The sequence below is a fragment of the Vulpes vulpes genome, chromosome 12 (genome assembly GCF_048418805.1).
Source record: "Vulpes vulpes isolate BD-2025 chromosome 12, VulVul3, whole genome shotgun sequence".
Lineage (NCBI taxonomy): Eukaryota > Metazoa > Chordata > Mammalia > Carnivora > Canidae > Vulpes > Vulpes vulpes.
Window position 1 is genome coordinate 163,709,911 of NC_132791.1, and position 16,344 is coordinate 163,726,254.

A 16,344-nucleotide genomic window follows, 5' to 3' on the forward strand; every position below is an offset into this window, starting at 1 on the left:
ATTCCTGGGTGGCTCAGCGGTTTGGCACCTGCCTTCAGCCCCGGGGGGGTGGTCCTGGAGACCTGGGATCGAGTCCCATATCGGGCTCCCTGTATGGAGCCTGCCTTCTCCCTCTGCCTGTGTCTCTGCATAAATAAAATCTTAAAAAAATAAAATAAAAAATATATAAATAAATAAATCTTAAGAAAAAAAAAAAAAGTGTGAAAAGTGTGTGTCCTACTGAGCCAGCCAGGCACCGCCTGTCCCTTTTAGGGACAACTCTTACAGGCCCAGAGCCCAGTGCAAGACTCACCAAACACCTGCCATGAGGAAAGACTCAGACTGCTTTAAACAAACACACACACACACACAGCATTTCTATGGGTCACTGAGGCCTTTTTATTCTGCACATAAAACCACTGGGGATCTTGCCTGTGGACACCTTGATATTATTACATAGACAGACCTGGCTCCATATGCTTGGTGGAAGTGAGGTGAGAAAACAATGATTTGGACCAATCACATGTTTACAGAGCTAGGGTTCCCAGCAGGGTTCCAGATGGTCAAGTCTGGTTTCTGTAGCAATTCTAAGGAAGCTTTGAGAACATCACGGGGAAGGCAGAGGGCAGCTAACTAGCACAGGGCCCTGCCACTTTGGGCTGGGGGCCTTGAGCTGCCCGGGGAAGCAGAGGTCTAACGAGCCAACTCAGGACCACAGGGTGCGCCACCTGGACCTTACTTGGCAAGGGGGTTTCTGAAGCTTCTGCCGGCGAACTTGGCCTTGCTACCCAGTTCCTCTTCAATTCTTGGGAGGCAGAGGAGAGAGAGGGGGAGGGGGAGGAGGAAAAGAGAAGTCAAACATCTGTCCCCAAGGCCCACATCCCCCACCCAGAGAGCAGGGACCAGCCTCCTCTGGATGTGGCTGCTCAGAGGCGGCAGCAAGAGAGGGGCATTTGGCTCTTGTGTCCACCCAGCTACCCCAGCAAGTGGGCCACCCACCGCTGCTTCTGCTTCCCAACCTCCCCGGCCCCCAGCATTTCCCAAAGACAAAGTAGAAAAAGGGCAGAAGTGCTAGTTCTTGGAAGAGAAAGAAAAATGTTTTTAATGAAAGAACAACCCAGTTTCTTTAGAGGTGGCATAAGGACACACACTCAGCGTGGATGTTACAGAATGACCCTGAATCCCCGGCACTCTCATGGCATGGGGAGAGCAGGTGATTAAAAAGTAAACAAATGTTTCTCGGAGACCTATACTCAGGTATTTACAGGTGAAATCTTAGAACTGGAATGTGCTTCCAGTTCTCCAGTAGAAAAGGAGGAAACGTAGTGTATGAAGACAAGCCCCGTGGGAATGCCGACAGCTGCCCTGTGTGGGTCACAGGGCAGATGTCCCACCAGGCACCATTTAAGCAAAGGGTAATAACCAGGCTGACTCAAGACTGGAAAAAGGAACAAAAAAATAGACAAGTCTCCATGTTCAGGGGCCCCCAAGGACCCATTATGGTAATAAAAAGGGACCAGAACATCCAAAGGCACTGGGTTCCAGTGGGAACCTGCCTGTCCCCCTTCTCTGAGGCCCGGTCTCCTCACCCACAAAACACAGTGCTGGACTAGTCAATCACTAAGGCTTCTTGCTGGCTCTAAAAATTCTAGGATCACATTATCCCAAGGGGGACCTGTTCCTTCTTCCACCACAAGATGGCAGCATGGTCCTCGGCCTCCAGCTCTGGGCCCATGCCTCAGGGGATATAGGCTCTGTGCTGGGGCCGCCCCTAAACCAAGGGCCCCCACCTGCATACCCCCCATAGAACCAGGGCTCCCCCTGGAGGATGGTGCCCACACACTCAGTGCAGGTTGGCTTCCTTTTTACCTGAGGATCTGGTTGTACTTGGCCAAGCGCTCAGATCTGCATGGTGCACCCGTCTTGATCTAGAAGAGAAAAGAAAAGTCACTTGTGTTTGTCATGGATGCTCGATCTTCATGGGCATTTTGGGCAGAAAGGAGGGCATCAAGGGGCATCCAGGATCCCATCCTCCCCCTCCTTCTTGGCATGTTGCTCGAGAAGCTGAGGTCCCAGAAGAGTTAAGCAGCTCTTTACCTGCCCAGTGCAGAGTCCCACCACCAGGTCAGCGATGAAGGTATCTTCGGTCTCCCCGGAGCGATGCGACACCATGACGCCCCACCCATTGGACTGGGCCAGCTTGCACCTACAAGGCAGGAAACCACCGGACGGTTAGGATGGTGTGACTCCCATTTCCTGGGCCCTGCAGTCGCTCTGGCCCTCCTGATGCCAGGCCTCAACACCCCCAGTGGGAGACCAGAGGCAGCTCAGGGCCAGGAGCTGCCATCAAGCCCTAAACCCTGGGGACACGGACGTTCACCTTCCTCCCCCCTCGCAGAGCCCTGAGGACCTTCTCAGTCTTCTAGGTTACTTTTTAAAAGGTGGGTTCAGACTCCTTGAGGGGAGAGGTTTATCTCCCCAGACAGTGCCTATGCCCGATGTTTTCCACCAAAGATCAGGTCATGAGCCTAGAACCAAGACTGGACAGACAGGACTGGGCCACAGCTGCCTGATACCCCAGTCTCCTTGGCGCCACTGCAGATTTCAGAAGCCACTTGCAAGCTCCCATCACAGCTCTAGCCAGGTGCTCTGGCTGACATGCAGTACCTTGTTCGGACAGCTGAGCCCTGAAGGGACTTACGCCTGAAGAGACTCGGTCACAGAGCCAATCTGGTTCACTTTAAGCAGGAGGCAGTTGCACGATTTCTCGCCCACAGCCTTGGAAATCCGCTTTGGGTTGGTCACAGTGAGATCATCCCCCACCACCTGGATTCCAGCGCTGGCAGTGAACTTCTGCCAAGCTTCCCAGTCATCCTGGTCGAAGGGGTCTTCGATAGACACCACTGGGGAAAGGAGAGCCATGTGTGGTCGGTGAGACCCCTGTGCTGACTGCCACCCGAACCTCCTCACTTGGCCTCACCCCTCTCCCGCAGGACAGGACTGGCTCCCCGTGTCCCCACCGACTCCTGTGACAGGGCACCAATGTCACCTGCAACCCTAGGACCCTACAGACGCTAAGTGGGACACTTCCTGTTCAGGGTGGCTTGAGTTTAGTGCCCACGAGAAGAGAAAAGCTGTGGGCTCAGGAGACTGCGAAGCTGGGCTCGCCCTGGCTCCACTCTGAGCACGTTCTCTAACTCTGTTCCAGCAGGGACTCAGATTTCCTGGTCTGATTCTTGCTCCGTCACCTGCTAAGCACCCTCGGGCCGAGTACTAACCCATTCCGTGCCTCAGTTCCCCTCGTGAAACAGCAGGAACAGTCCCTACCCTGCATGCGTGAAGTGACACAGAGCCTAGAGGAGCGCCAGCTCACTGTGTCACCCACAGGCAGTCAGCGGGCTTGAGGCTCGCTCTGCTCACGATGGAGCCAGGACAGCCTTTGCTCAGGAGGCTGTGATAGGGACAGAGGGCTCACACACTCTGGAGACCACCTACCACCTGAGGTCAGTGCTGGCTGGCACCCCAGAACCACCTGACTCCACTGCTCCGCCAGTGCCCGCCTGCCCCACTCACCTGGGTAGTCCCTGATGAAGGACTTGTAGAGGTCAGCCAGCTGGTCAGGCGTGATGTACCTGCTGGGGTCATCAGGGGACTTGAAGTCCAGGTCATACTTCCCAGACCTGAAGAACTCGGAAGCAGCTACGTCCATGCCGATGACCACCTTATCGGTGTAGCCAGCCTTCCCGATGGCATTCTTCAGCAGTTCCAGAGCTGGAAAGAGGTTGGCGACAGGATTGGAAACAGGGCAGGTGGAGAAAAAAGTTTCCTTCAGCAGCTGCCAAATGGGGAGCTCTAACAGAATGACCACGAGGTACTCTGACCCCAATCGTCGCTTTGACGAGTCCAATACTTCTTTCCGCATTGGAGCAAGAAACTCCTGGAAATGGCCCCCAGCAGACAGCCAAATGGAAAATTCAGTCTCTCCTCCCAGAGGGTTTCTTGCTGACACAATGCTCCCAAATTTAGCAGCCAGGAGTGACTGTGCTGGCTGAGACAGTTACAGTGACCAGCTGAGAGCCGCTGTCCTAGGAACCCAAGAGGGCAGCATAAGGGCGAGGCCCGGCCTCTGGGGCCTGTTGTCTCCAGCTCGAGGGCGGCCTCACACGGCAGAGCTGCCCGGACAGAGGCGGACAGAGGCACTCGGCGTCTGTTCCCCACCACAGATCTCCAAGCTATCCCATTAAACCACGTGAAAGGGTCATGTTTTGTAGGTCAAAGTAGCCGAGTCTCAGCATTTTGTATGACTGACCCAAAGAGCAGGATGGATGCGTTTTCCTTTACTAGTTGTCCCTGAGACAACAAAATGTGGTTGAACCCTCCTTTCCTTCTAAAACAAAAAGCTCAGCCGTGAGTTCTCCTCTTAAGACTCTCTGTGCCCTACCCAACTCTTACGTTGAACCCTGTGCCTAAGGGCTCCAGGCAACAAGGCACTGTGTGAACAGCCCTGTAGTGGATGAACTCAGGGGGGTTCCTGGTCACGGGCTGGACAGACATCACCGGGACACAGTGCGGACTTCAAACCTTTGCCCCTTATGAGGTGGTTCAATAGCAAGAGAGCAAGTAGGGGCACCTGGGTGGATTAGCTGGTTAAGTGTTTGCCTTCAGCTCTGGTCCTGATCTGAGCCTTTAGTTCAGGGTCCTGGGCTCAAGTCCCTCATCTGGCTCCCTGCTCAGTAGGGGGTCTGCTTGTTCCTCTCCCTCTGTCCCTCCCCCGTCCATATTCTTTCTCAAATGAATAAAATCTTAAGCAACCAGGCCACTCAGAAATCAAATTAATAAGCAAATTCCTTATTTTAACAAATAAAGTGCTAGCTTCCCCATCTGTTCCCAGAACTCTGCTTGGTGAACAGAAGGTGGAAGGACCAGAGCTCCCTACATCACAGTTACGGCACATCCGCTAAGCGTGCGGGCAGTGCCACGGAATGTGGGAACTCCTCCAGAGACTTTACCTTCTTTGTTCTCCAGGATATTAGGAGCAAATCCACCTTCATCGCCCACATTGGTGGCATCTTTTCCATATTTCTCCTTGATGACATTCTTCAGGTTATGATAAACCTCTGCTCCGATGCGCATGGCCTCCTTGAAGTTCGCTGCACCGACGGGAAGGATCATGAACTCCTGCATGGCCAGCTTGTTGCCAGCATGGGAACCACCGTTGATGACATTGAAAGCCTAGGGAGAGATGGAGAGAAATACAGCCATCTGGCCCAGAGAGCGCCCCCAAGCAGCCTCCTCATGACTGCTTGGCTCACAGTGTGGCTCTGAAATGCTCACCAGGTCTCTCCCGCTAAGAGCAGTGGTCACCACCAGGTGTGCTTAGTGTCCTGAGGACCAGCTATGACCTCAGCGAACATTCACAACCCAGCAAGTATGGTTTTCATTCCCTCATCAGCAGTAAGGGATGTGGGATACAGGGGAGGCTAGTCCTCTACTCAGGGTCATTCTTAGCAAGTGGCAGGTGTCTGCACCCGAGACCTCCAGGGCCTGCACGTGCCCACTGTGCTGGGAGAGTTCCATGTGGAGGACACCAAGATGTGGGAGGTCTTAGGTTCCCACAAAGCAAATACCCACAAGCTCCTCACTTGGAGTTCCAAGCCACTCACCGGAACTGGCAGGATAACTTCAGAATTGCCCGCCAAATCAGCAATGTGGCGGTACAGGGGTACCCCCTTCTCGACAGCCCCTGCCTTGCAGACAGCCAGGGACACTCCCAGAATGGCGTTTGCACCAAATTTAGCTGGAATAGAACAATTCAATTGAGGAATTTCATACTCCCAGCCGGCTTCCTGCTGACCTTCCAGCCTGCACCCCCACACCAGCATATACCATGGCCTGCATCTGGAACCTTTCCTCTCCTGACCACGTCTATTCCCCGAATCCGAACCAGAAACCCAACAGCTCTCCACATGAACTCATCTATCTGCTTTCTCCCAAGAGAAAGCCCTTTCTTTGGTCTGTGGAACTCTGGCAAATTCCACAAAATCTGCGTGCTGCTGTCACCTGGTATTGCTCCTGATACTTAGAAACGTGATTTATTCAGGTGAGGAGGGGGGCCCTGAAAAGCTCCCAGACTGACGCGCAGTCCTCAGTGGGGACCGCACAACCACCCCCAGAGGGTCGGAAGGTATTTGGGAGACACCAGCAGCCTCCACCCCTGACCACTCACATTTATTCTCTGTCCCGTCCATCTCGATCATCAGTTTGTCAATCTTTTCCTGCTCCACAACGTTCACTTTCTGTGGGGAGAGGAGAGGGTCAGTCACGGGGGTGGGGGGTGGGGGTGGCAGCGGCAGTGTCATACCCCTCACAGGACCTTTGCACTCCTGTGACAGAACCCAGATAACTTTGGAACTGTGCAAAGTCCAAATCACTTCTATGTTATGTGTTTGGAAAGCAAAAAAAAGAAGCGGGGGGGGGGGGGGGGGGGGCGGATGGAGAGAAAACAGGAGGCACCAAAGCGCACGTCACTTGCTTTCCTGGCAGCAGGCATTTCTCCAAGGACCAGGGCCAGCAGTAAAATATGTCAGACATGGTCCCGGTGGCACCACATGGAAGCCAGAACTGCCTGGCACATGCTGACGCAGGTCACCACAAAATAGTGTGATGTGGGAATGGTACATAGCAGAACTCTGTTCACGCAAATGAGCTGGGCTCCTCACAGGTTAAGTGACACCACCACCGCTCGGCTATACCCAGTGATGGCACACTTCCCCATCTCGTGGCAAACAGGACTTCTGCAGGCAGCCCAGAATCACTCAGCAAGATGCTTAATGACACCTCTAGATGAGTATTTCTGGTCAGAGTATAAAGCAATAAACTGGTGTCTTAAAGGGGCACCTGACTGACTCAGTCGACAGAGCAGGCAACTCTGGATCTTGGCATTCAGAGTTCAAGCCCCACGTTGGGTAGATTACTCAAAAACAAACAAACCCAAAAAACTGGAGATGCCTGGGTGGCTCAGTCAGTTAAGCACTTGCCTACTGATCTCAGCTCAGGTCTAGATCTCTGGGTCGTGAGTTTAAGCCCCAAATGGGCACCATGCTGGGCATGGAATCTACTAACAAAAACAAGAACCCCAAATCCACCCCTGCAAAAACTGGTGTCTTAAAAACTAACTCATTTATTGAATGTCAGCATTACTTTAAAAACTTCACAATAGATCATAACGTGTACTACTTATTATGTGCTTTATAAAAGACAAAGAAAACCATCCCCAACTCCCATCATGCCACATTAATTTGACATTTGTTTTGACAAAGCACATTTGGCAGAAGTTAGCCACCATCCAGGAATGATGGCTTGGGGCAAATCCTCACTATGAGTTTGAAGATGGTCTCCCCTAGAGGGGAAGAAAAATGTTCCGGAAGGCCCTGGTCATTATGAGTCACGCCAGGCAAGGGCACCAGGCACAAAGATCAGGGTGTGTGGAGGTACCCAGGAGACTGAGTTTGGGGCGTGTGAGCCTGAAGAGCAGCAACGAGAAACCGTCTGGGACCAATTACCGAGTGCCATGAAGGCCGGGCCAAGGTGAGTGAGCCAGGGGGACAGATTTCCACCTGCCACTGGCATACAGGACTTCAGGTAGGGAGGCCAGGGTTGGCCTCAGACCCAGAGAAGGCTCCTCTAGCCAGGGCTTTGCACATCTTCCCCGACCTACACAAATGCCACCCAAGTTATGGAGGGAGGGCCCTGGGGGGGAGGGGCTGTTGGGTTGTTTGGCCCCTCCTCCCTACTTCACCCACAGCAGCTCTCCTATTCTACACACTAAGGCTCCAAGTAAGATTTTTAACCACAGTTCCTGTTTCAAAAACGTCAGTAGAAATATAGTAAATAATTCCATAGTTCATGAAAAATAGTCACCACAGATACTATTATGCTCAATGCCCAAGAGCTGCTCTTAAAATTTCGATTTTAACTTCCCAAAGGTCAAGATAGTTGGAGGGGAAAAAAAAATTAAGGCCATGAGACGGTCTCCCGTCACTGTACTCCAATTCCATGCGCTGTTAGATGGGGACACGCAGGCAGGGGGTGGATGAGAAAAGGTGAGATAATTCTCATGCACGACAGGGAATCCAACTGGCTACTTTAGCTCTCAGAATAAGCTCTTCTATAACCCGGAAAGCCCACTGGCCTGGGAGACGCTCTGAAGGCATTAATACATTAGTTCTCAGGAGGCAGGTCCTACCTTGCTAATCAGGGCAGGTGCAATAGTTTTATTGATGTGCTCAACAGCCTTTGAGACACCTAGAAGGAACAATCATATCAAATTACCGACATTAACGAAAAACAGGCTTGAGCAGCATTGAGCGAACTACCAATGATGTTAACCCAGATATCTGGAAGCCCACCCAAAGACCGTAAACGGGAAAGCTTTCAAATCCCCATTTCTCTGTGCCCCCAGAATCGGGGTACATTCTGGCCCAGTCTGAGTGCTCTTACCTAGGACCCCCAAGGATTAGAGCCACACACAGAGCAACCATCTCAGAATGTCTGAAGGGGGGTTAATTGGCAAGACCATGCACTGAGAACACCAGCCATAGAAACTACAGGATGTCCAATGTGTTACCTGTGTGCACAAGGCTGGTGCCAGGAACTCATTAATATACTTAACGGGTCTGGAGACACCTGACCAGTAGAGATTGACGGAGAAGGAAAAAAGACACTCAGAAGAGAACAGGCTGTGAAGGACAGGGAGTGAGAGAAAGAGAGGAGACAGGAAGGCAAAGCCCTGCTTCAGACCAGAACGTGCCTGGGCTGTGGACAACAGGAACCCTGGAGCAACTGCCTTTCTGTAGCATCATTGCTGCTTCACCAGCCCAGGGCTTCCCCAGCTCACTTCATCACTGCCCCTTCCCTGCAATATCAGATTTTTCCCTAATCACCCTCATCTGAAAATTTAATACCACAGACACATGGTACCTCCATACAGAGACCCTCTGGAGGGCCATATATCATGGGAATATGGTAGGAGATTTCTGCCTCCCCCAGGAACCAATTTCCATCCCTTGGTTGATACTGGTCCTGCTGAGAATGCATGGTCTGGCCCCACCTGCTTTTCTGTAATTCGGCCACATAGATTCTGTCTATAGAAAGGTGAGCACTGCAAAAACAGGAACAAGTCAGTCTGCACTGAGCCCACCAGAGGCTGGCTTTGCCAGACCAGTGCCTCTGTGACTTCATCAACAGAAAGATCAAGCTACTAGGACTGATCTGTAGGTGAGCCAGTGGTTAGACCTTCCAGAACTCTCCTGAGACCACACTCTCAAGAGACTGGGAATGTGGCATGGCTCTACGGTTAGTATTAGTTAACATGTCTTCTTATCCTTAGGTTCCCTGGCCTACCTGGGAGGTTTCCAGATTGGAGACAAACCGCAATAGAAGCAAGCATTAAAACTCTTGCCCACCAACTCTTTTAGGAAGGCTGGAATCCACAGGCCAGCTCTCCCAGCTGTCCTGTATACCTGCCCACCATCAACACTGCACCGGGGTGCCACCCTCAAATACAAGGCACATGGGGAGCAGGCTACAGGCGTGGGAGATGCAGCCACGCTTCACAGACATGGGCTGGGGCTCTGACTCTTACCTTTCCCCATGTAGCGTGTCTTGTCATTGTCCCGGAGCTCGAGGGCCTCGTAGATACCAGTGGAGGCACCACTGGGCACAGCAGCTCTGAAGAGACCTGGATGTGGAGGGAGGGGAGAGAGTCACGATTGAGAAACACAGTTCAGCCCCTGCCCGGGTCCTGCCCCCCTCACAGATGGCATCTCTTCAGAAACATGCCACTTCCTTCCACCAACGGGGAGATTCAGACAGTCGGCTTCCCCTGCCCCGCATGTTGGTACCATTCTCCCCTGCTGGCACCGCCCAACAGAGAGATGATGCAAGCCACTTTGGAGATTTAAGATTTTCTAATAGCTGTGTTGAAGTTACAAAGTAGAACCAAGGAAAATTAGTATTTTTTTGGAAAATTAATTTAATACCTTATTTATTCAAGTATATCCCAGAGATTATCATTTCAAACATATAACTAAGAAAACATGAGATATAAAGACAATAAAAGTAATAATTTAGTAACACTAGAACACAATGAAGTAGTGCATTATGCAGTCCTGCACATATAGAAACCAGCCACTGTGGAGCACAAACACGGCGATTCTTGGAGGTCAGATTCAAGAAGGGTACTGAGTGATCTGGTTACAAGGGCAGGCAGGTTCAGGGCAGCAGGAAGTGAAGGCAGCCTCTAGAAGTTACTTGAAACTGTAAGGGATTTCCCCATCTGACTTAGGCGAAGGCAAATGAACAAAGAGGGAAAAATCTACCAGGTATTATAATCAAATGATGGGTCACCGTGCCTGTGGCATCGCAGGGACCGTGTGCACACAGTAGGACACATGGTTTCCTGACACAGGTCCTGGCTTTCTGTATCCCCATCAGGCATGGACGAGGTGAGGAAGCCATGAAAAGAAAGTGACCCTAACCTAACTATGGACTTTGGGTGATGATGTGTTAATGCAGGTTCAGCTATAACAAATGTCCCAGTCTGGTGGGGAAGGCTGTGCACGTGTGGGAACGTGTATGTACCCATGTGCTCACTCTCTGTCCCTTCTGCTCAATTTTGCTGTGAACCTAAAACTGCTCTAAGAAGTATAATGGAAAAAAAAAAAGAAAAGAAAAAAATAAAGAAGTATAATGAAAAAAATAAGTGATGGAAGGTTAACAAACCCATGACTTCCTGCTTTTGAAAGGCACTAAGAGACACACAAGAGAAAGAGTTCCATTCATTTAAATTTCAAAAGATATTAATTTTGACCCTTTAAAAGTGTTTTAGAGGAAATGCTTCCTTCCCAAAAATCTTCTAATATCTTGAGTTTTTTTTCCACTGTTGGTTAAAGTCCGCTAATTTCCAAATGGAAAGTTCCAGTCTAAGCATGCCAGTCTCATAAGACTAAAGGGAATTCCCAGCATCCTCTGAGAGCCCAAGGTACAAGGCATGAAGCACATGCTCAAAGAAACCCTGCTATGAGAGCACTCACCCAGCGGTGCTGAGCACATAGGCCTGCTGGTCAGAGCTGAGTCACAGGCTGTGCAAACTGCAGCCCTTCCCTTCCGCCCGCCCCTCCCCACCCTGCCTTGCCCTGTCCAGGAAGAAAACCTGGAGTCTAGGCATCACTGAGCAAAACTCTGCCTGTGTTCTGCCCCAGCTGACTTGCTGTGTTTTTGTTTCATGTGAGCAAACTCCTCCAAGGGGGACTTAGAGCCAGGTAAGAAACAAGAGCCTCTGGAATGTGCCAATACTCAAATGTAGGAACAACATCCCCAGTCCTTGGTCTAAGAATGATTTCTAGAAGCAGGAATGAGAATGCTTTGCATATACTTGCACTCTCATCTTTCCTTTCCAAGGAAAAAAGCTCCATCCAACCACACCAGATACGCTTGCTCAGGCAGAGCAAGCTGTGAAGCAAACCAGTGATGGGCCCTTTTAGGGACGAGGTACGATCTTACTTTACCCAACTCTCACTGACCTGGGAGCAAGTTGTTTTAGATACCATACCAAGAAGCAGCAAGACAAGGACCCCATGCCTTGTAACCCTCCCCCACCTCCTCCCATTCAGGAACCACAGCCTAGCACCCGTGCACATCAGAAGGAAAGGCTTTTACAACAGACCTTTCTTGCCCAAGACTCTGTTGTTTAAATTTTAAAAAGATGGGAGTGTGGGAGAGGAAGTCCTGAAACAAAGGTGCACCTACCTTTGGAGGTGTAGAGGTCAACCTCAACAGTGGGGTTCCCGCGAGAGTCAAAGATCTCCCTGGCGTGGATCTTGAGAATAGACATGGTGACTTTCTGTGGGGGAAACACAGTTCATACTTACCATAAACCATAATGCAGCCTTGGGTCATTCATTCAAAGAATCGCTTCTGAGGATTCCTGGACTAGAAAGAATTTGCACTGGATACGGGATGCAAGAAGGCTGCCAAGAGTGGGGAAAGCCTGCTGTGCCCAGCTCTGCAGGGCCTCAAACCCCAGTGGTCTGGTGCTGGTCCTTTAAGCAAAGCAAGCCTGGAAATGTGTTGTCTGCACGCAGGATGGTTAAAGCTGAGACAGTCTGAAGCGGGTTACTGTCAATAGCTCCCACCGAGGGTAGCATGGGAATGGACCAAGGAGACTCGAAGGTCAGAAGCTAACCCTTCCAGGACAAAAAAATGCAAGGTGATACAAGGAGAGAAATCTGGTTTGTAGTAAAATAATGAATTCATAGTTGGGGACATAATTCACCAAGTTAAACTTGAGGTAGCCTTAAGATGTTCAGTCGGTGGATACTGGGATACTTAAGAAATTTTGAGGCCAGAAGTGTCCTTGGTCTGTACAATGTGGTCTTTGCTACTATTGCCAACTTCTGGGCCTTTCACATTTCACAGTATTTGGATCTTTAGCAAGACAGGACACACCAAAAATCACATCTAATTAGTATTACTTTCAACAGGCATTTTACCCATTCAAAAAAATTAATTATGAAATGTCATAATTGAAATCAAACTAGAATAAAGATTCTATCCTCAAATGTGAGGATACTCCAAGGGAGGAGGCTTTCCTTAAAAGCATCTTAAAAAAAAAAAAAAAAAAAAAAAACAGATTTGCAGTTACAAAGAGCAATCACCTTAGTTCTCAAAGAAAGCCTTTCACCTCCCGGCCCCAGGGGCTTCCAAGAAAGAAAGGACCTTGTAGGACTGAAGGCAGCCCAGTGGAATTGGGTTAGTGTTCAGAGCCATTATCTAGCTGGGCTCCTCTCCAGTATCTTGTCTGGAATGTTCTGAGGCAGCAAATGGCATCTTTTTTTTTTAAATAAGTTTCAAAATTAGACAGTGAAATCACTTCGGGTGCATGGGGACTATTTAACAATGAAGTTTCATTCGTTAGCCAATAAAAAGGTAAAAAAAGGTATCTAGTTTTTATTCACTATCCTACAAAACGGCAAATTTGCTTAAATGTATTTTTTAATTATAAGATTTTAGTAACTTTGAGTTTTGGCAAATCATATACCTGTGTCTGATGGCCACCACCTAAAAGTCCCTTTATGCCCTTTGCAGTCAATCCCCCCCCCCCATCCCCAGGCCACCATAGACTTATACTGTGCATTTAGATGCGTTTTAAGCACATCTTTATTACAATACATCCTCTTGCTGTTTTAAGATGTCCTTTTGTTTAATTTAGTAATATTAATACGCAGCGACTTATTTCAAGCTGTGAAAATAAAAGTTCAACTTATTCTTAAATTGGTTAGAAAACTACTCCCGATGTCATTAAGGTTCAGTAAGCAAGGCCAGCAAGAATGGATGGAGTGTTCACGGCTCATCTGCCTGGGATGAACCCCGGACCAGGGGCAGCACGTGTGGACTGGGCAGTCAGGGCCTAGGGGTGTCCCCGGCCCCAATTCACACACCAGACAGGGAATTTTCTTAAAATATGTCCTTTTAACGTCAGGTCGGTGGCCGACTGCCGAGAGCCCGGCCGGGGAGCCGGAGCAGCTCCTGCATGACCTGGGCGAGGTCGCCTGGACCGCTTTCCCAATTACGCAACGGTTCGGCCGCAGTCCGCTGAAGAACAAGCACCCTCTGAAGTTCCATTCATTAGAGGCTGCCCACTCCGTCACCAGCCTCCCGCCTCCCGCCCGCAGGCCGGGCCCCCAGCGGGGCGCAGGGGCTGCTGGTGGGGGAGGGGATCGCGGCTTCCGGGCATCGCGTCCCTGCCCCTCCCTCCACTTTGGGAAAGGCCTGGCTCTAACGAGCCCCCGGGCTTAGGCCCGCACCTCCCCAAGCCCCTGCGGCGTCCGGCCCGCTGTCCCACAAGGCCCGCGCTCCACTCGCGAGCTCCCATTAGCCCTGTGAACCCCTAATCTCAGCCGAATCAGCTCCTGCCCCTGCGGCGAAGCCCGGCCCGCACGTGCCGACCCGCCCCTCCCACGTCCCCACCCCGGACCCACGCGCAGGGCCCCCAGGCTTGGGTGCCGGCTCGGCAGCCCTTCCTGGATTCCCTACCTGGCCGCCGATAGCGCTGCCCGGGGAAAAAGCAGAGGATGCCGCAGGCACCAAGGACGAGCGTTACGCCGGGCGGTCCGCACGCTCCGAGGACCCGAAGCTCGTCTCAGCGCCGCCTGCCCGGACTTCCTGCCCAGCTCCCCGATGCCCCGCCCACTCCCCGCCCCCCAGCCCGCCCCCCGCGGCGCCGCCTCGTCATTGGCCCAGCGCGCCGTCACTCAGGCCTGCGCTTCCCGGGAAGGGGCGGGACTGTAGCGGCCCCCGCGGCCGGGAGGGGGCAGCGAAGACCCGGGGACGTGGAGCGGGGCGGGACTGGGGGGGTCGCGACTCCCCCCGCGGCTGTGTGGGGGTGCGGGCGAGTCCCTGCCCCGGCGCCCTCCATTCTCGGCCCCGGCTGGGACCGCTGGCTGAGCCGGCCTGTGGCGCCAGGGCCCCGGGAAGGGGCGGGGTGGCGCGGCCGGCATGAGGGTTTGGGGCTCCGGCACGTACTCCGAGTCCCGCACGCACGCAGCGTCGCTCCGGCGCCTCACGTCCGGCCCACGACCTTGGCGACGACCTTCGCGGCCCGCCCTCCCGGGCCGGCCCCGCCCCGCAGCGTGGGGCCGGAGACCCCGTCGGCCCGGCGACGTTGGCTCCCAGGCCGGGTCTGCAGCGGGGCCGCGGGGCCGCGTGCCGGGGGCCACGTGCGGCGGCCTGCGCCTGCGCCTGCGCGCTGCGCCCTGCTCGAGCAGCCCCCGCCCCGCCCTCCGCGCGCCGGCCTCCGCGCGCCGGCCGGGCGAGCGAGTCTTTGTGTGTGAGCGTGGGCCGGACAACGGGTATGGGGTTGGGCCCGAGGTGGCGCAGTTAGAGCTGATGCTTTTTGAGCCCTTCCAACGTGCCAGGCACTTCTCCACGTGCGTCTCAGGGTTAATGTTGCACCTGGAAGGCAGACTTCGTGTGCCTCCGTCCCTCCCCCCATCCCTGTGAGCCATGAGTACGGTGATTTGGGACTGGAATTTCCCACAGACCCGAGGCATTTCTCAGAGTTCAAAGCGGGTAGTATTCCACGGTGGTCTGGCAAGGGAGAAACAGGAGAAACGGTGCGGTGATTTCATTCACCTTGCTGGTGGAGAAAACTCCATTTAATGCTAAAATGCATTTTAAACTGCATTTAAAATCAGTTCTGCAGCACATTCTGCGCTCCAAGAAAGGGCTGAGGCGATTACTTCGTTTCCTATAATCGTTAGATTTGTATTTGTCAGCATTCTCCTTGGTCTGGAAATCCGGAAGCTAAAATAATGTCTTATATCTCCGTATTTTCTGCATTGTTTTGCAGAGAGAGAGGGAGAGAGAGAGATTCAAATGTATATTTGAGCAGTTTTTTTTTTAATTTTTATTTATTTATGATAGAGAGAGAGAGAGAGGCAGAGACACAGGCGGAGGGAGAAGCAGGCTCCATGCACCGGGAGCCCGACGTGGGATTCGATCTCGGGTCTCCAGGATCGCGCCCTGGGCCAAAGGCAGGCGCCAAACCGCTGCGCCACCCAGGGATCCCTCAAATGTATATTTGAATTTAGTTATTATTTCTCCTGGTCAGCTGCAAAAACCGCTTTTCTTCCTTCACTGCTAACATTTTTATCTCCTGAGCTACTGGCTTAGGTTTCCAAGGCACTTGGTAAAGGTGGTATTTTGTTTCCTCTTGGCCAAGAAGCAAGAACTTTCGGATTAAATTAAAGCAACAAGGAAATTGTAAAATGTTTCCTAAAGAATTATGTGAATTTTGCAAGCACAGTTTGTGATTTTGCCAGCCATGCTCTGATGTTTCAGACTGCTTAAAGCCAAGATCCCAGCCCCATGACTCAGCAGCTAAACCAGCTTCTAAGCCGTATAACTCTAAGGAAATCAGACACTTAGAGCTCATGTTCAGAGCAGTTTTAAGGTGTGGCCCTGAAAGTGCTCCAAAAGCAATCTTTTATTTTACATTAACATGGTCTGAGTGATAAAAGAAAGAGGAGTCTCTCTGGCCAGACCCAGTGAATTTAGCAGGAAATCAAATGCAGAACCTGGTCTCAGACAGCTGCTGTTGCAACATTTTTGGAGGCCACGGCATAGCATCCTGAGCCAGCATTTGGACCTCAAATTGTAGCTCAAATGTTAATGATTGGTAGAGATGCCCTCAAATCTTTCCTCATATCCACAGGCTGCCAAATGACCTCCCTGCGCCCGAGGCTTTGTTAGCAGGCCATGGAGCTCACATTTGCCTGCTGTCCAGTGCAGGGGCATTTCTCTTGT

The 16,344-nt window shown here is 51.8% G+C and overlaps 1 protein-coding gene across 3 annotated transcripts; it reads right to left on the reverse strand.

Moving 5' to 3' along the window:
• Window positions 1-354: 354 nt before the first annotated feature.
• On the reverse strand, window positions 355-14,751 carry ENO1 (enolase 1). Of its 3 annotated transcripts, none has more exons than XM_072731222.1 (12): window positions 14,563-14,751; window positions 11,788-11,881; window positions 9,623-9,718; window positions 8,225-8,283; window positions 6,206-6,275; window positions 5,643-5,776; window positions 4,989-5,211; window positions 3,553-3,750; window positions 2,681-2,882; window positions 2,077-2,185; window positions 1,849-1,907; window positions 355-784 (listed from the first exon to the last, which is right to left on the reverse strand). In XM_072731222.1, the coding sequence occupies exons 2-12, from the start codon at window positions 11,870-11,872 to the stop codon at window positions 715-717; spliced, it is 1,305 nt and encodes a 434-aa protein (XP_072587323.1). In that variant the 5' UTR covers window positions 11,873-11,881; window positions 14,563-14,751; the 3' UTR covers window positions 355-714. The 3 variants fall into 3 exon arrangements, with proteins under 3 accessions (XP_072587323.1, XP_025860859.1, XP_072587322.1); XM_026005074.2 differs by lacking the exon at window positions 14,563-14,751 and adding an exon at window positions 14,074-14,543; XM_072731221.1 differs by lacking the exons at window positions 8,225-8,283; window positions 14,563-14,751 and adding exons at window positions 8,606-8,664; window positions 14,074-14,543.
• Window positions 14,752-16,344: the final 1,593 nt, after the last annotated feature.

What these genes read in the sequence shown, in the direction of transcription:
- ENO1 (XM_072731222.1), bottom strand. Translation starts at nt 11,872, where the DNA reads ATGTCTATTCTCAAGATCCACGCCAGGGAGATCTTTGACTCTCGCGGG. An exon ending in GGACGGGACAGAGAATAAAT is followed by an intron (nt 5,777 to 6,205) that starts GTGAGTGGTCAG and finishes GTTCTATTCCAG; the next exon opens with CTAAATTTGGTGCAAACGCC. An exon ending in AAGTTATCCTGCCAGTTCCG is followed by an intron (nt 5,212 to 5,642) that starts GTGAGTGGCTTG and finishes ATCTCTCCCTAG; the next exon opens with GCTTTCAATGTCATCAACGG.